This window comes from Berghia stephanieae, chromosome 4 (genome assembly GCF_034508935.2).
Source record: "Berghia stephanieae isolate SIO BIC M18660-M18661 chromosome 4, UCSD_Bste_1.3, whole genome shotgun sequence".
Lineage (NCBI taxonomy): Eukaryota > Metazoa > Mollusca > Gastropoda > Nudibranchia > Aeolidiidae > Berghia > Berghia stephanieae.
The window spans coordinates 21,036,658-21,056,657 of NC_088363.1; the positions used below are offsets into that span (position 1 = coordinate 21,036,658).

Sequence of the window (20,000 nt, forward strand, 5' to 3'; positions counted from 1 at the left end):
AGAGTTTTTCCATAATAACAACGAGGCCAAAACAATTTGGATTCTCAGACCAGCAAATGAATATAACTTTTGTTCTTTGGAAATAATATGTTTCGCCCTTTCAGAAATTGTTTATCTGAAGTTAATAAAACGAGATTAATGATCAGATTAAAGCTGACCCTCCACCTTAATCTGGCATTATATTTTAATGAGTGGATCAGGAAAATTGAATACAATATCAAAATAGAAAGAATTTTGAAATATGAATTTTATTTTCAAATGTGAAAAAAGAAATCTTACTCTCCTCATTAGAGACATTTATTCTAACTCAAATTTTATAAGCTAGACATTATATTTGACGTGTACATATAGATATGTAGGTCTGACATCCGAACGCAAGTATGGGCCTAGTTTAACATTGTTGTAATGGATAATATGTTTTAGATTTCCGTTACAACAATGAGCCCATCATGAATTGGGTTACCAGATTAGCGAATATGTGCACGTCAGTTAAATTCAATATTTAGTTCCCCTACATAATAGCTTTTTGAGAAGACTGAGCACAAATTTGTAATATTCTCGTCTAATTATCTATGACCTTGTCTTATTTCCAGGTCCACTGGCTCTTAGAAAAGGTGCCTTCAATATAGGAGGTGGTGGTTGTCGTTTGTGCAGAAACTTTGTTGGTCTTTTAGATTTTGTAAGTTAAACGGGGGGAGATGATTATCCATGATATTATGATGTCATATGTCGATAAAAGTCTTGGACCATGTCCACGATGATGATGATGATGATCATGATGATGTTGTTGTTGTTGATAGAGATGATGATGATGATGATGATGATGATGATGATGATGATGATGATGATGATGATGATGATGATGATGACATGATGATGACCATAATCGTGATGCGAATGATAATAATTTTAGTATAATGTAGTTTGCTGCCAGAGTAGATAAATAACTGTAAAGTTTATTGAGAAAGGCGGTAACTTGCGAATTACTCTTCATACATTTTCATGTCTATTTATCTTTATTGTCCATTGATGCTATCCGTTTGAGTAAACTATTCACAACACCGGTCAGCCACATGAGACGTATCAACGCACAACATTATGTGTCGCCCTAATTTAAAATAGTCTGATTAATATATTTTAGTAAAAACTAATCAGTAATGCAGTCTAAATAAAAACAATAACAAAGACCTGAGAGACGTCAACTTCCTTTCTTTCCTTTCATAGGTCAAAGTTTTCGACTGCCCAGCATTGAGGAGCGATTTGTTTGAAGAGCCAGCAGCTGGTCTCCGTGATGTGATTACTTATATGAACAACGACCCTGTTATACCCACTCCACCACCCGTGTTCAAATCAGGGCACGCCCCACTATCTCCAGTTGAAGCCAAGGGTAGGTGACTTCTCAGTGACAAATCAATCAATAGATAACCACGCCTATCGGACAGTCGTCATAATGAAAACAATGGCAGTGATTGGTAAATATGGCAAACTACACATTTTTAACTATCGATGTTATATGTTTAATTAAAACACCCGTTATTCTTCCACAATCAATGGAACCAACACAGAAAACCATGTGTATACTTATTACATGATCAAGAACATCGTGAGGTAAAAAGTTACCCATTTGGCGGTATAAAAACAATAGCAATAATCAGGAAGATAGGTCGATTTCATTCACGTTATTGTATATAAACAACCAACTATGTTTGTCCGAGCATGTGAGAATGTGTGTCACAAATTCCATGTTTTGATTGGTCAAAAATCTACTGGTTAATTGCATTGAGTATCATAAATATTAACTGTTACGAAAGGACAGAATGAATTTATGAACAGCAGTCGAAGATCATCTTAGCAGGTGATTAAAGTACAGTTGCCATCGACTTGTATCATGAAATCCTAGGTGCACATATTTGCAGGTATGATAATCGAACGCAATTATAGGCTTGATTTAACATTGTTGTGATGGACAATACTTTGGGTTGGTTCAAGAGTAAGAAAGAAAAAAACTTGAGCTTTTAGCCTATATAGCACAACATTCACTTATCTCAAAGCGCTTTACAGAGGGCCCCTGAACAACAGCAACATGTAACATGTAGAACGAGACAGGACCCATGTTAGGCGATATCATATTTTTTCCTGACCGAGACCACGCTATTGGCGGCCATGTACTCATTAGACAGATTTAAGTCTAGATGCAGGATGCAGAAACTTGCTCTTGGAAAAGACCCCTTGACTTGCATTTTCTCCCTGTACGTAGTATAGGGAGAGTATCTGACTGGTAGAAGCGTTATCTCTGTCTAAAAGAAATTATAATGCGCCTTATATGCGTATTATCTTGTCCAACACGTTCGGTGTTGCTGTTGGAATGGGGCCCCGTTATGTAGAGCAATTTGTATCATGTGGATAATTTTGTAATATGAAAGCTCACGTGCAATCAATATAATGAACAAACCTAGCTACATGAACAAAAGCAAACAGAAGACATTTCAGAGACTGCGGTCTCTAGCATTTCTTCTGTATGTCCCTTTACCCTATAAATCTTTTTGTCTTCGTCTAGCATACTGTCCTTTCCCTAGAAAGTTTGACTTCATCAAACGATTTCTTTTGATTTAGAAAATATCAAACTGAGAAACTAAAGAGCAGACATCGGTGTAAGATAAAGATCTGAACAAGTGTGTATGAAAGGTGGCAGACAAAGCTATAAAAAAAAATATAAGAAAATACTCATCCCAATAAATCAGTTAACCTCGACTGGGAATCGAACCACAGACCGTCTGATTCCCGGTCAGATGTGTAACCACAGAGGCCCCCATAGTTGGGAAAATGTTGTAATTCCTATGTTTTTTCCAAGGGTAAGCGTTTTACGCTGTGAAACCTCGCTTGTGTGTGTGAATGAGTATGTTTCAGCCAAAGTTATTTGTAATTTAAGCGCTTAGAGCCTGGTGTTTTGGAGTTATAGCGCTATATAAGTTTTCAGCATTATTATTATTATTATTATTATATATATTTTTCTAACAGCACAATGCAAGGTTGGAGAATTTTTCAACGGTATTGCACACGTGCCGTATTCTGCTGACTGTACCAAGTTTATCCAATGCAGCTTGGATAACAACTTTGACTTCATGGCCAATGTGACAGATTGTAATTTTGGAAGCATGTGGAGTGCTGAGAAAGAGGCCTGTAGCCTTCCAAGCCAGTCCGAGTGTGGTAAGTATTTCTTCTTGTTCCGTAAACGAATGAATGGAAACACTGACATAACCCATTTTGGAATTGAATTGAATTGAACTGAAGTTGTTAAAATTGAATTGAATAAATTATTTATTGTCGGTAAAATACATATGCATAAATAGTTTATACAAAACCTCAAACTATAATATAAACAGAAGAATATAAAATTAATAAAGAAAAATATAATGAAATCTGATATAAAATCAGTAAGCCCTTTTAGGCCCTTTTATCGACGTTTTGGCTAGAAAACCTTATTGTTCGAGAAAAAAAACAACCTAATAATATCCAAATCAGAGTCGAGACTTCAAATAATTTGAACAGAACACAATACCAAAACATCTGGTTTCTTGACAAATTTAATGTACGAAATATTTCATCCAAATATGTTAATGTAATATAAACGGTTGTCTGCGCTGCAAGAATTCATCATAATATTTTTCTTCTTTTTACAGATCCATGCAAAAGAGAAGCAACAAATGTGCGCTTTGCTTACAACCAATCTTGTAGAGCATATCTTCAATGTGTATATGGCGTATCCACCCCAAGGTAATCAGACATATAAATAGAACGAAGATGACGTCACTCAGGTCTTTGTTATTGTTTTTTGCCAACCACGTTTATGAATTATTCTCACTAAACTGTATTATCCAGACTATAAACGTGCAAGGTAACACATAGTTTTCTGTGTTTGTCCGCTATACTTCCGGATGGCAATGTTGTGAGGTTCTTAGTCAAGCGCATACTATCTATATTGTATCTTTATCATTGCTTGTATGCAAAAATTAGAGAAAAAAAACCATAGGCGGAGTTGTCGCAACCGTAGTGTTGTCTCGTGGGTTCGACAAACCCTCGTCACCACAAAGATTTTATTCTCTACTGTCTTCTGGCACTCATCTATTCACTTCGCTTCTTTCCCGGAAAAGGAGCACAGACAACAATATGCCATTTTAGTAAAATAAAGACTGATTCACATTGCATTCATTTTGTGGACTTGTAGTCATAAAAACGGCACTAAACTGCTTGAAGCAGAAATGTGCAAATAAAAGTCGCTTTATCATTTCAGAATTTGAGATGTCTTACTTTAACCTCGTCTGATCGAATCACTGGGCGCTTGGGTTTATTTTTATCATTTTTCTTTTGTTTGTTTTTTAAATTAAAAATTAAATTAGATTACGAATAACATCAACGGCTGTTCTCCACTAATCTTCCTGTAATGTTCCTGATAGACAGATAGATAGAAAGATAGATAGATAGATTGATACATAGATAGAAAGATAGAGAGATAGATGGACAGATGCAATCTTAGATGTCTGAAAATATGTGACCCATTGTGTGCTCTGCGCTGGTCTTTAAGCTGTCATTCAAAGGGTTGAACACTCTAAAGATAAAAAGACAGAGTAAGTGATAAACGTATAAAGTAATATATTATATGGATAGAACGAAATTGACGTCACTCAGGTCTTTGTATTTGTTGTTTTAGCCAGCCATTTTTATGAGCAGATCTCACTAAATTGTATTAAGCTATACAAGTTTACGGTTACACGGTGTTTTTATTGTGTGTGTTGGTATGTTATATCTGACTGGCTGATGTTATGCGTTTTTTGAACAAACTCAATGTATGAATATTTTGCTCATAATGTATGTAAAAGGGAAACGTATGAAGACAACAATATACCAAACCAACAACGTTTAATAAAACACTAAAATGTACATATTTTCGACATCGGGCCAAACTTAAATTGAGAAATTAGGGAGCAGGCAATGGTGTGAGATAAAAATCTGAACAAGATCCCCTGTCGAGGAAGTCTGATACTTTGGGATGATTTTTTTTTCGTGTATTTCTCTTTCTCGCGTTGTTTGGCACCGTTTCATACAAACTTGTTCACATCTTCTTCGAAACTTAAAAACATCAATGCATTTCCAGGTGTTGTGCGGAGGGAGAGCGTTATGACGAGAACGTTGGATGCGTATCTGACCCAACTTGCAACGGTCCCTGCGAGATGGATCCCGATCCATGTAAGTTATTCATTATAATTCATGAAAATTCCCTTTATCAGCACTCACTCACTCACTCAATCCTCTCCGGGCCTGCTGGCACTTGAGGCGATGCAAGGGATCTCCACCTGGTCCTGTCAGCAGCTATTCTTGGGGTCATCTCGAGGGACAGAGAAGAAGAGGAAGACAGAAGAAACTGTGACAGGACAACATGAAATATTGGACAGGCCTAAACCTTATTACCCTTATAGAAATGGCCAGAGACCGTGGTGAATGGCGTGAGATTGTGAAGTCTGCATCCTGCATGTCCTCACTGACCAACAACTGGCCATGGAACTGAGTGAGTGAGTGAGTGATAATAATGTTCGTATCTAATCATTAAAATTGGTGATTCACTTCTCAGGTCCATGCCATCCTGACAAATTGTCGGTTTGAGACAGTGGATCACATAATATCATAATTTATCATCTAATTGTCAGATTTACCTCATAAAAAAAAACAAAAAACCAGAGCTTTTATATTTCTCAATATCCACTAAACGTGCTCAAAGCGCTTTACAAGGGGTCCCTGGCCAACAGCAACTCTAAAAATTGTAGGACGTGACGTGACGCCTGTAAAGTGATATTACAATTTTTTTCGGACAGAGACAACGCTGTTAACGGCCAGGTACTCATTTTAATCTGAGTACGGTGAGAGAATGTAAGTAAAGAGTCTTTTCCAAGGACTCAACTATGCTCCGAGCGAGGCTCGAACCCAGGACCTTCCGATCCGAAAGAGAGTTTCATACCACAAGACCACATAGCCGCACTCATATATACATAGGCGTGAGAAAAAACTGAAGTTTAGAATTCTGTAGTGATAATCGACTATATAACATGTGTCTGAAATTGTTCAACAATGAAACGAATCTATTAAAATATATGTACACCGTTTTTCAGAGAAACATGTCGAAACATGTCAATACTGCGATTATTTTAACCAACGTACCTCAGCTTTTCTTTGCTATATCGAAGATTTGGGACGTGTTTCTCAAATTTTGATTTTATATATTATATTATAGATGCTTTATGAATATGAGTGGCCTTTTGACCCGTGATCCAATTGTTTTTTCTAACGTCTTGAATAGTAATTCAATCCCATGCATTTTACATTGCCTTTTTAAAAATTTGTTTTTGTCTTAAACGTTGTAAGACTCGTATAGACCATTTTGGACTTCATTGACCAAATGCTTTAGTCTATCGAATTCAAATCAGGGCCCATTGGATGCCATTTATTATTAGAAATCAATAAAATGTGATTTCTGCTTTGTCTTAAAAATTGCGTAAAAAGAAAAAAAGAAAAAAACCGCTATGCTCTTTCCTGATCAATCTTGTTTTTCAACAAAACGAAGCAACTTATTAGATACACTAGTCACACCACACTGCTAAAAACAAGACGCACGTTTGGAAACTTCCAATATCAGGAGTTTTATACGACTTTGGTGTAACCGACATAGGTGATTTCTAACTATACTTGGCAAGGACTAAATCTTAAGGTATTGTTCCCGTTGCTTGTATATTTGCAAATCCTTCTTATTCCTGCTTCGAATTGTAGAAGCTTTTCCATTTTTTTCTCTCTCGCAATGTATATAAATTCCGTTTGAATAAAACGCCACTTTATCAAATAGACTTAATAGGTTATTTTATCTTTCACAGTCTATACCTGCACGTTGACTCAATCAAGCGTTGGAGCAGGTTATTACTTTGATATCATAACTATCTCTTCGTGGACTGGATTTACCCTCAGACTTGGATGTTACCAATAGGATTGGGATGCACTGAATGTAATTTGTGATTCTCACTGTTGTTTCTAATATGGATTTCCAATGCTCTATTCTTTTTTTTTCTAATATGGATTTAATGCTTGCTGTTTTTTTTTATAATTTGATATAGTATGATGATAATGAATGATAATGATAATGTAATATAATATAATGTATAATAATAATATAATAATAATAATAATAATAATAATATATAATAATATAATAATAATAATAATAATAATATTATATATTAATTATTATTATTATTATTATTATTATTATAATAATTATTATTATTATTATTATTATTAATAATAATATATATATTATTATAATAAATAATAATAATATAATAATAATAATAATAATAATAATAATAATAATAATAATAATAATAATAATAATATAATAATAATAATAATAATAATAATAATAATAATAATAATAATAAAGATAATTTTAATAATGATATAATTTTCTCGACATCCAATTTTCACTATTCCTCCTCTCTCTTTATAAATCTATTTTTATGTAATTTATCACCTAATTATTCATTTACAAATGAATTACTTTCTTTAATTCTTTTCTAGGGAAAGGACAATTAATATCACTTTCCCTTCTCGATTTTTCATTTCTAAATAAATATATTTTGAATTTCATTACTTTTCTATAGATCTCGATTAGTTGCTTCAACCAGTTGACTGCCGTCCTCTGGAAAAGTCATATTTTAAAATTTGGCCAGAAAACTGGCTTTTAATAATCGATCGATTTAAATGACCCTCATCTTTACAAAAAGTCTCAAACCTGGGATTTCGCGAATTCCCAGGTTTCATTGCTTTTACCAAGATGAGGGTCATTTAAATCGATCGATATTTGAAGGACGAGTTTTCCGGCCATTAAAAAAAAGGATATGAGTATTTTCCAAAGTAAGGCAGTTAACTGGTTAATGTTGAGAATTAAAAACTTTTCACTATTCCTCCCCCTACCCATCTCATCTCCCCCCCCCCCCTCTGTCTCTATCCATCTTTAGTGTGCCAGCCTTTCATGGATCTAGAGTTCACAGAGTTCCTCATCGCAGACAAATCGCCCAACAATTTCACCATTGATCACAACCTTGTATCTGTAACAGGCAACACCGCCGATTTCAGACATAACCAAGCTAACATTGCCGTACTAGGAACGGCCAATGTGGAATACTACAACAGCCAGTTCGGACTTATAATGAATTTCACTGCATTTGAAAAGTAAGTAAATCCTCTTTCCGCAAGTTTCTAAGAAGCTAGATAGAAAACATTACAGATGCAACCCAAAACAGGCATGTCATAATTATTTGCTTGCTCGTTCAATTTTGCTCTGTAATAAAGGCAAGATAAAATGTAATGTTCTATATCTACATCGGAATATATGCTCAAAGCGCTTTAAAAAGGGTCCTCCTGGTTACGCCCAATTACAGCGACTCGTTTTTCACCTAAGTGATGTAGGAAAAAGTGAATAAAGAGCTTTTCCAACCTTCCACCGCTCTTAGCTGGATTCGAATTCGAGACATACAGGTCGGGCGTCATACCCCTTTTTAAAAAAACGAGCTTTAATATAGCGCAATGTCCACTAAACGTGCTCAAAGCGCTTTACAAGGGGTCCCTGGCCAACAGAAACATTTAGCATGAAGGACAAGACATGACGCCTGTTAGGCGATATTACATTTTTTTAGGACAGAGACAACACTGTTAACGGCCAGGTACTCATTTTACACCTGAGTACGGTGAGAGAATGTAAGTAAAGAGTCTTTTTCAAGGACTCAACTATGCGCCAAGCGAAGCTCGAACCCAGGACCTTCCGATCCGAAAGCGATAGTCATACTACTAGACCAAATGCCGCACAAGATCACTGTGCCATATTTATGGGTACACATTTTAAAAAACCCAACCAAAATCGGAGCTGAGACAGTCCGTATATAACGTTTATTCCAGCGGAAAGTAAAGGGGCAGCAAAGAGGCCAACAATTTTTTAAACTCTATTTCCTCCATGTCGAGATCGTCTGTCTGTCTTACATCGAAATTGACTGTCTTGATTGTTAACAGTAACAGGCCTCAAAAAAATTTAAACCTGAGACTCCCATCATTGTATTGATAGGGAACAAAAGTGTAATGTCAAAAAAACTGGATCCAATCTCATTGGAAGTGTAAAACGACTTTTTTTGGAGGGCTAGATTCATTCCTTGTATAATTGATCTTCAGAGTGATGGCATCTTCTTTTCTGTTGGTCGTCAATAAAGATCCTCCATCCTCGCTCTTCTACGTTCAGTAATCCTAATAATTTGCCTATACACCTTTTTATTAAAAGATTCATGTCACCTTATGATTCAATATGTAACTTTTTCATTATTAGTCTTCCGAAGGACTGGTTACATAACCCTTCCAAGGACTTTGGAACCGGAAAAGTAGAAGGGATGGTGTCATGACTTTTCTTTCCTATTTCAACCTCGTCGATTAGCGTCGTCGTGCATTAACAATACAAATGTCAAATACAATGTCCTGAAGCTTTTTTCCCCTATGGAAGTCACTAATTTACCATTAAGTAAGCAAGTACGTAGTAAGTATAGCTGCTCTCTCCAGCCATGTTGTTAATTGTTTCCATTGGTCACGGTCCTAGGCCAGAGTGTTGAGGCTGTCAAGATCTTGTTGTGACTTGAGTACGGAGGGCACTGCAGTTTTTCTTAGTTCTAGATTCAGATGAGGTCGAACTAATACCTGAAACCAAGAACTAAGAAAATTTATCATTACATTGCTGGAATTAGTTTTCTCAACAAGACGAGTACCCGTACCACTAAATCACCACATCGATGGTCTGCGGATGAAACCTCTGAAGTCTCGATTTTTACGTTCGGCGGATCAAAACTCTGAAGTCTACATACGAGCTTTATTTAATTCTGGGCCGATCAGACCTCTAATGCATCAGAGGACATCAGAGGTTTGACCCGACGACCATCGATATGTTAAAATTCTCTTTAAACTCTAAATTTGTCTAATTCTATTTTAATAGAAAATCATTCGAATGTGCATTATTTGTCAATTTACAGTATGACTGGCGTAGAAACAATAATCTACAACGGATGGGCGGGCACTGAAAACTCTTCATTCCGTATTGAAATTGATAATATGGACAACAACACTATCACTGTGTCTGCCTTGCTGGTGACAGAAAACGACGTCAATGAAACCACTCAAGTCCTGATGGCTTCTGTAAGTTATTGGAACCAGTTCACTGTGTCGTACTCTAGAAAGAAAACTCGTCCTTCAAATACCGATCAATTTAACCACCTCCTTACCACATACAGCAATATCGTCGCATTTGTTACAACACAAGATACATTTTAAAAAATTCAGATTTATTTTGTACATCACAATGATTTTTGTTTAATTAATAAGAACATAAAGTTGTTTTTTAGAGAGCTTGTTTGAATTTTAAAAATCAACTGTTCTGCGGGTAAGCCTGTCATTTTGGGGAACATACTGAAACTCATCGAAAAGGAGAGAGTTAATGGACACTCATCTTGGTTTGAGAGATTTTGTCAAGACGAGGGTCATTCAAATAGATTGATACTTAACCCTCTCCTTACCAACTATAGGAAAATCGTCACATTCGTAACGATACAACTAAAATTTTTCTTATTCAAATTTATTTTGGACATCATAACATTAAAAAAAATGAACAGTGTGTTGTAGATCATGTTTTGTTAAAGAAATTATGTATCGCAAGAACTTTACTGCTATTGTGTTTGAGTGATAAATAATATATTTTTGTGTTAGTTGGGTGTCAAGTTTGGGGGGGGGGGGATCCTGAAAATGGCTGGTAAGGAGAGAGATAAAGGACGAGTTTCCTGGCCAAGCTTTTAGATACTTGGCTTTTCAGGGTATGTAACTCAAATTATTAAGATAGAAAATATCTGACCCTACGCCTTAGTCTGGTATTACGTCTGAATATTATGTCTTTTCCCTGCTCGTCCCTTAGATCTATGTTATCATTTTTGAACAGTTAGTCAGTTTTGAGTTCTCAGTAAACTTTATCAACCAAATTATAAACGCCAACATTCCAAGGGCGGTAACTGAATATAATATTTAGATGAAAAACACAGTTGTTCCCCATCTACCACTAAGATCAATCGTTTCTTTTTAAATTGGCCATGTTAATATCCTGGTATAACAGATTGCTTAGAGAGATATTAACAAACATAATAATATATTTGATTAGATTGAGTATCTTATGAAATTATGTGAGAGCTTATAACCACGTACAAGTATGTGCATGAAAACCCAATTCAAACTTGGCGTACACCTACATCTTCAGATATAGAGCATGTATATATTATATATATATATATATATATATATATATATATATATATATATATATATATATATATATGTATATTGTTCTGTTTTGAAAATAGATGAATAATTTAATTTCATTGACACATGACACATAATATAGTAATCTATGTCTTGCTTCTTACCTTTCCCAGAAATCTGGTTCAATAGCATTGGCTCTAGTATACGACGGCGCTATGGTCAGTTTTAAAGTCATTTCAGATAGTGGCTCGTTCACAGACTCTAGACCAGCTACTGGTAAGGCAGTATTATCATTGTTATTGTCATTTGTATTATCGCTTTTGTTACCAATGGCACTATGGATGTTATTGATTAATCATCATTTCATCATCATTAGTAGAATAAATATCGTAATAATAATGAAAACGATAATAATAATAATAATAATAATAATAATAATAATAATAATAATAATAATAATATTATTTATGATGATGATGATAATAATAATAATATTGATAATAATAATAATAATAATAATAATAATGATAATAATAATAATAATAATAATAATAATAATAATAATAATAATAATAATAATGATTATGATGATGATGATGATAATAATAATAATATTGATAATAATAATAATAACAATAATAATAATAATAATAATAATAATAATAATAATAATAATAATAATATAATAATAATAATGATTATGATGATGATATAATAATAATAATAATATTGAAAAATAATAATAATAATAATAATAATAATAATAATAATAATAATAATAATAATAATAATAATAATAATAATAAAAATAATAATAATAATTTATATATTTATCATATAAGGGGGCAGCGTGGCTCAGCGGTAAGGTCTTGCTTCATGCAGTGTGGCCTTGATCAAGTCACCTCGCCTAGTACAATTTGCGGCTGCGCGCGGCTAACGCCTGGGGTATTACAGTCTTCCCTTGGAATAGACCCAAGAGAAAAAAAAATCCTAATAAAAGGAATTTTTTAATTTTTATTTATTTATTTAATATTGATGATAATGATAATAATAATAATAATAATAATAATAATAATAATAATAATAATAAATAATAATAATAATAATAATAATAGATAATAATAATAATATTAATAATAATAATAATGATAATAATGATAATAATAATAATAATAATAATATATAATAATAATAATAATAATAATAATAATAATAATAATAATATTAATGATAATAATAATAATAATAATAATAATAATAATAATAATAATAATAATAATAATAATAATAATAATAATAATAATAATAATATATAATAATAGTAATTCTATGAGGAGCCTAACGTTAGTTATATCTACTCATATATATATTTCATCATACTATATTTTTATCATTTATTTTAATAAAAAAATAACCATTCCAGGTAATGTTGTACGAAAACAAGGTGCAGTGAATATCGGGTCAGGTTGGTGTTTTGGAATGCCTTGTAATACGTTTTCTGGAACTATTACGGATGTAAGTGAAAATGAATTTTATTAGAAACTTTATTTTTTGGGGATATACAAGGGTAAACTGAAAAGTCTTGACGCGCTCTTGTATTTTCAAATCTATAATAGATTTTTAAAGTTGACAAATGTATCTAAATAACGCTTAGTTTATGTTCTTTCGGTTTATCATATTAAATTTTAGCATAGTTACCGTTCCCATCCACCCTATGTCACTAACGATGCAACCATCGAGTCACCTCCGACTGCACCTCGCCATCACTGCCAAAATTTGCATCCTTGAGGCGTCTCTTTAGTCTTAAGAAAAGGGGGGAAAAGTCACTTGAAGTTAAATTGAGCGTTTACGACTTCAAGAAAACGTCCTCTTTCAATGTGATCATGCATTTGTATGAGCAGTGTCGGTATGTGGTCTAGTGGTATGACACTCGCTTTCGGATCGGAAGGTCCTGGGTTCAAGCCTCGCGCTCGGCGCATAGTTAGTCCTTGAAAAATGCTCTTTACTCACATTATCTCACTGTACTCAGGTGTAAAATGAGTACCTGGCCGTTAACAGCGTTGTCTTTGTCCGAAAAATTGTAATATCGCCTAAAGGCGTCATGTCACGTCCTACATGTTAAATGTTGCTGTTGACCAGGGACCCCTTGTAAAGCGCTTTGAGCACATTTAGTGGATATTGCCCTATATAAAGCTCAATTTTTAAAAAAATCCACATACGTTTCTGTAACCCAGGGTTTCTCTGACGATACATCCAACTCTTCCTTATGAAATTCCAAGCCTTTGCCAAATGTCAGCTTGTTTTATCTGACGATTTGCTTGGTTAAGTTTGTTAGTTTGTTCTTGATTTGTTCGCTTTATGCAGTTTGTGGACAACCATTGCAAGCCTGTTTATTAATGCTGGTGAAAACAGCATCAGTTCTAGTAAAGCACTTAACCCACCATCCAACTGTTCGAATAACAACACATGAGTCGCTTTATATACTTTTATGTAGTAATGACCGATTATGGGTGCACATCTCTCTTCGGTAAGGAACTCAGTCATAGCGCGCTATTTATTACATCATTTTGTGTGTGATTTCTTCAACCTGCATGTTGGAATAAGTTCCCTTCAATAAAAAATTAAAATCAAGAAATAGCAGCCAATAGAATAATACATTACGCACAGTTTATACTTGTGAGTTCAATACAATAGGAGATATTCAATAGGCGTCAAGATTTTTCATTCAAGCCTATAGATAGAATGAAGTTGACGTCACTCGTGTCTTTGTTATTGTTTTTTGCCATCCCTTTTTAAAGTAATTCTCACTAAACTGTATTAACCAGACTATAAGCGTTTAAAGTTACACATAGTTTTGTATATTGATCTGTTATACTTCCGGATGACAATGTTCTGAGCTTCTTAGTCAAGCGCATACTATCTATAGGATGTTTCTAGGTGGTGTATTTTACATTGTCAACTTTTGGAGCTTTCAATGCTGTTCTTGTTGTTGTTGTAGTTGTTGCTGTTGTTATTGTTGTTGTTGTAATTGTTGTTGTTGTTGTTGATGTTCTTCTTCTTCTTCTTCTTCTTCTTCTTCTTCTTCTTCTTCTTCTTCTTCTTCTTCTTCTTCTTCTTCTTCTTCTTCTTCTTCTTCTTCTTCTCCTTCCTCCTCATCCTCCTCTTCCTCTGCTGCTTTTTTATCCAAACCAATGTTTTGTCTGGAATCATCTACATACAAGTATGAAATGAAATATTACACAACTTACTATTTATTTAATGATGAAGAAAATGATAACTCTTACACATAACTGACACAAACTTCTCTCTCTCTCTCTCTCTCTCTCTCTCTCTCTCTCTCTCCCTCTCTCTCTCTCTCCCTCTCTCTCCCTCTCTATCTCTCTCTCTCTCTCTCCACCCCCTCTATCTATCTCTCTCGTACACTCACACACGTACAAACACTGAAGTAACGTGTCTTCAATCATTTTCTCCTAATTGCTTTTAAATATCTCTTATTATTACCATGAATAACGTTAAATACTGTCTTTCTTTTCATTTCAGGTCCAGTTGTTTTTGTGTGCTCCACCCCAAATTAGATCTTAATGACATCATTTTCTTGCTCGTACTTAATTTTAATTTTTAATAAAAAAATGCACAGTATTATATTTAATTATGCAAAACAGATTACATTTTATTTGACAATGTTACATCGATAGAATTATTTTCCATTCAAAATTGTGTGTAACTAAACACTTTAATATTATATGTATTACTTTATGTTTGAAAAATATATCACACCATTTAATATACTTATATCATTTATAGCAAAGATATCCGATTTTCAATTAAAGATCTGTAAGGAGAACAAAATAATTGTTGTTTCAATTTTTATTCATTTAATTTATTGGTATAATTCTACGTGTACATATATTTGTAGGGTTGATTTAACATGATTGTAATGGGCAACCTTTTGCGTTAGTTTGGGAGTATTTTTATTATAACAATGAGCCCATCAAATGCCTTATCTAACATTGTTGCAATGAACAATATTTTGGATTTGAGAGTATTTCCATTATAACAACAGACTTCAACAGTCGTGACGTCACTTCCCTCGTAACGACGCATAGTAACTTAGTAACTCACTCTAAACTATCGGAACAATAGCGGACGCCCTTATGAAATACTTCTCCGACGAGCATAAAAGTGTATTCAGAGGAGAAAAACATTCTAAATCTGATCATATTGTGACTTTTATACGTTCTGATCACATGACATGTCAAAAAGTTCGAGCCAGAATGAAGAATAAAAACTACCGATTTTTGTTTTGTTTAGAACCTACTGGTCGTTGCTGGGCTGAAGTGACATCAGACTATTGAATCCTATTATCCAAAAACAATTAGAGTAATTAGACATTAAAATATATACGGATTGATTTAACCGCATTCTTTCAAATAATATAATATTTAGTCAAACGTAGAAGTTTAAAGCTAGGATTAATGCAATGGCTTTATATAATATTGGAGGAAAGCCTCTAGTATTTTGAAATAATATATGATCTCACCTCTGAATTCGGCGTTTTGACAGTGTTAACCAGATACTGAAAATTGACTTTAAATTCTATGAAAGTAGTCCCACTGAGATACAAGAATGTAGTTTCTCAATTCTTGTAATTGATGCTGTGCCAAAATCCAATTTTTGTAAAATTCGCCATAAATATATTCCAATACTAAGGTATTTAGAAAGAAGTATTTATGAAGTCGTTGTTATCAGTTCCTCTAGATTGAATAATGAAAATTAAACCAAAAACAACGATCTAGCATCAACATTGTATCTAGTACTTATAACTTTTCAAAGTGTTGGAAATGTGTGGACACATTCTCCCAATTTTCCTTCGTTTTTTTAAAACTTTGAGAAACTATTTCTGCTATTGTATTAATGCTAAACTGCCACTTTCTGTTTTATTTTTCATCATTCAATTTAGAGAAACTGATGACAACAATAACTTTCCATAGTTTATGATAAGTAATTTGTTTTGGAATATTTCTGTGGCGAATGTTACGAAACGACGTTTTGGCAGAGCCACAATTCTAAAATAAAGTTTACGGAATCCGGGTTCATAGTGACATAAAACTATTCTTACACAATATGTCATATACGACGTATACGTATTTGCACGTCTGATAACCCACATTTTTGGGCCACATTATTGTAATGGAAACTATTCTCAAACCGATTAGAAATATTGTCCATCACACCCATGTTAAATCAAGCCATATCAAACCTGCTGATATAGGCACACCGGTCACATCTTTTGACTTAACTCACTCAACCCTAACACCGACTATATCCCTAGTTTATCCGGGTTACTTTTACCCCATGCCTATTTATTACATTTTTCTGAGACAAATTATAGGCGTAGTATCAACGCTAATGATTTATGTTTTTGCATGTTAATGAAAGTTGAATAAAACTATCTATGTACATGCTCATTTATAATATATTGTTTTCCAATTTTGAAAAGTGGAATGAGTTAATTAGGAGCTTGTGCCTTTTGGCATCAGAAAATCTCTTACCCCGCAAATCTTCCGGCGTTCAGTTGCGCTGCCTCACGCCGAAAAGATTAGCAAAAAATAAAAATGGAAGTATCATTGTACGTTAAAATGAAATTCGTTTTAACTTTATTTCCCTCTATTTCAAAGTTCGAGTATGCATGAGGCACGTTTTGGTATTTCACTGCTCAAGAAAAGGAAAATGTTCCCCGGTGAAAGACAAACGAAAAAAACAAAACAAAAAAAAAACACACATAACAGACAAAAGCAACAAAAGATTAGCAAACAAAACAAACCAAAAACAAATTAAAAAAAAGAAAAAAAAAAAGCGCTAAATTTATTTAACTTTTATTTTTTCCGGGAGTTCCGTTAGTTGGTAGAGCACTCGGTGCACACGCAGAGGGACATAGATCGATCCCGGGTGCAGTCGAGATTTGTTCTGACGCCTCTGTCCAGTGATTGGGTAGCTGGGTTTGTTAGATTTGGCGGAAAGTACTTTGCGATAGATTAGCGTCCTATCCGAAGGATAGCTAGCAATTGCTACTGTCCTTTTAACGCGATAGAAACCGGGATTAACTTCGGCTCTATGGACCAAATGGCTCCCTTTTTTATCTGTCTAAAAAGCGTTTGTATTCAAACGGCAGATGAAAATCAAATTTTCACTTCACGCAGTGTGCAAACAGCTTCAAGTGCCCTTTATGTACAAGCAATTTAACAATATGAATAAAATGAAAATAAAATAAATTTACAAATAAAATAAAATTCCCTTTATTCATCCCATAGGGGAAATTTGTCTCTTGGATCTATTCTAAGGGAAGAATGGAATAACCCGGGTGTCAGCCGCAATGCAGCGCCGCAAACTGAGCTAAGGCAAGGTGACTTGCTTAAGGCCACACAGTAGAGCTGTGTTTCATTGTGCATGTAAACACACAAAAATTGAGTTGAAAAATATGTTGTTACATGTACAAAAGTAACCTTCGTTAGGTCATATTCGAAATCACCCATTCGATCATTGACCACCCTAATTGAAGCTTTGTTAAAACTTAAAATTACATTAGTCGTGTCCAAGTTTATTGAAGTTTGACGATATCTTAAAATGATATTGAACTTGCCAAAATGTTTAAAATACAAGACTTCTTTTAAGTAAAAGATTTGTTTTTGAATTATTAATGTAAAACAGTTATTTTGTTAGTTTATTGTCGTTTTGGTGGACAAAGGGATCGAATAAAAACAACAACAACTCCCGATTCGAAAACGGAATCGATTTCCGTCCCTTAGCTGATTAGTCAAGTACTCTGTGAATTGAACTATCGGAATCGCTCACTGTGCGTGAAATCTATTGAAAATATTTGACATTTGTTTAACGATATCTGCAATTATTTTAGAATTATGTATTCTTTGGGTACTTGTTTGTTCGGAAAACACTTTGTAATAGAGTAATGATCTATTCAGTGAATTAAAAGCAATTGAAGGCTAGTTTTCCAAAACTCGTTAAGTCGATGTTTCTACTTTTTGAGATTTTCCATCCATAAGGTAAATTATTGAAATGTTAATTAGAATTTTAAGCATCAAATGGCACAGAAATTTACTTTGATTTTTGTCAGTTTGGAGTTAACATATGATAAAATAATAGACCGAATGAGAAAATTTAGGGGAAATAATCCTTAATATCTAAAAATGGGAAAAGAACAGAATTAGGGAGATTTGGAAAACCACTCTTCAATTGTAACCAAGTACCTGCCGTACTCTGAAAGAATAAAATGTTTTAAAAACTCTTCCTTCAAATTTTAAGTTCTAGGAAAATGGCGGCTATGTGCGGCTATGTGGTTTGTGCGTCTATGTGGTCTAATAGTATGACACTCGCTTTCGGATCGGAAGGTCCTGGGTTCTAGCCCCGCTCGGCGCATAGTTGAGTCCTTGGAGAAGGCTATTTACTCACATTCTCTCACCGTACTCAGGTGTAAAATGAGTACTTGGCCGTTAACAGCATTGTCTCTGTCCTAAAAAATGTAATATCGCCTAACAGGCGTCATGTCCCGTCGTACATGTTAAATTAAATATTAGTGCTGGCCAGGGACTCCTTGTAAAGCGCTTTTAGCATGTTAAGTGGATATTGCGCTATATAAAAGCTCTTTTTTTTTATAGGTACGGGACAAATGACGGCTTTGTGTGGATTTGACTCATGTCACACTTGGCTACACAACTAGGTAAGCATCAGATCAAAAAGTGTTGATGATCGTAACAAGGTAACTCAACGTAGACCAGGGAACAAATTGCTTTGGTTTTACCTCACGCACTCACGCGCTATGTGTGTGTGTATGTGTCCTGTGCGTACACGCGATACTGTTGTACGTGAGTAACAATGCTAAAACTAAAAGCGAAAGTGAGTGTAGTCGAGACGTGAAAATAAACCCGCTCTCTCTCTCACAGCTATGAAAATGTCAACATTGAGTGAATGACTTTAACATGTTATGATTTGTTTATATTGATTTTACGTCATAAAAAGGATTGACAGGCATGATCAAAAAGCTTCAATTGGAATTCTATAGTGATATTTGTGTGTGGAGTTCATTCAAAGCGTTTGGCAATATTGCTGCTCGAAGCTCAAAGAATTAATAACAATGTGAAAATGAATGTAAGCCTCAATTCAATATACGAAAACAGATAACATGGACGTTTCTGGTTTCCCCTTTATCAACAAAACAGGATGAACGAAACACAACAGACAAATGAGATAATCTCATTCATCTGTTGTGTTTCATTCATCTGTTTTGTTGATAAAGGGAAACAGAAACGTCCATTTTATCTGTTTTCGTATATTAAATTGAAGCTTACATTCAAATTCACATTGTTATTTATTTCAAAGCGTTTTGCAATTTAGTGTGTTTGTTTTAAGCCAGACATGAGTATTTCATTTAGAATGACACACTCTTGGGCCATTCATTTGTTGATATAGATTTAAAACGGTTAATAATTAAACTATAAACCATGTAGACTTACCCCATGATAGATACCCATAGATTATCATTTTGTGAAAAATAATGTAACATCTATGACTGTGTAATCAAATAAGCTTTATTGTTTTGTGTTACTTTGTCT

General features: G+C 34.0%; 3 protein-coding genes across 4 annotated transcripts in view; all 3 read left to right on the top strand.

The window, feature by feature from the left end:
• Nucleotides 1-7,027, top strand: part of LOC144971721 (uncharacterized) — a 37,855-nt gene extending 30,828 nt beyond the window's left edge. The window contains exons 20-25 of the mRNA XM_078912795.1: nucleotides 594-679; nucleotides 1,225-1,387; nucleotides 3,019-3,207; nucleotides 3,681-3,774; nucleotides 5,153-5,244; nucleotides 6,918-7,027. Coding sequence (XP_078768921.1) covers nucleotides 594-679; nucleotides 1,225-1,387; nucleotides 3,019-3,207; nucleotides 3,681-3,774; nucleotides 5,153-5,244; nucleotides 6,918-7,027 — 734 coding nt within the window. The remainder of the gene's footprint in view (nucleotides 1-593; nucleotides 680-1,224; nucleotides 1,388-3,018; nucleotides 3,208-3,680; nucleotides 3,775-5,152; nucleotides 5,245-6,917) is intronic.
• Nucleotides 7,028-8,061: 1,034 nt separating this feature from the next.
• LOC144970214 (uncharacterized) lies at nucleotides 8,062-15,222 on the top strand. The gene is made up of 5 exons (XM_078909617.1): nucleotides 8,062-8,271; nucleotides 10,104-10,266; nucleotides 11,547-11,649; nucleotides 12,797-12,888; nucleotides 14,914-15,222. The coding sequence occupies exons 1-5, from the start codon at nucleotides 8,072-8,074 to the stop codon at nucleotides 14,953-14,955; spliced, it is 600 nt and encodes a 199-aa protein (XP_078765743.1). The 5' UTR covers nucleotides 8,062-8,071; the 3' UTR covers nucleotides 14,956-15,222.
• A 4,046-nt stretch (nucleotides 15,223-19,268) lies between these two features.
• LOC144970215 (glutamate receptor 4-like) overlaps nucleotides 19,269-20,000 on the top strand; it is a 66,891-nt gene continuing 66,159 nt past the window's right edge. The window contains exon 1 of one of the 2 annotated variants that reach the window (XM_078909618.1): nucleotides 19,269-19,458. The gene's annotated coding sequence lies outside the window, so the exon portion shown is untranslated. Of the gene's footprint in view, nucleotides 19,525-20,000 lie in introns of both variants that reach the window. The other variant, XM_078909619.1, reaches the window with a different exon arrangement.

Bases quoted from the DNA above. Each gene is read 5' to 3' on its own strand.
- LOC144970214 (XM_078909617.1), top strand. From the start codon at position 8,072: ATGGATCTAGAGTTCACAGAGTTCCTCATCGCAGACAAATCGCCCAAC. The intron at 8,272-10,103 runs GTAAGTAAATCC...GTCAATTTACAG, and splicing joins AATTTCACTGCATTTGAAAA to TATGACTGGCGTAGAAACAA. The intron at 11,650-12,796 runs GTAAGGCAGTAT...TAACCATTCCAG, and splicing joins AGACTCTAGACCAGCTACTG to GTAATGTTGTACGAAAACAA.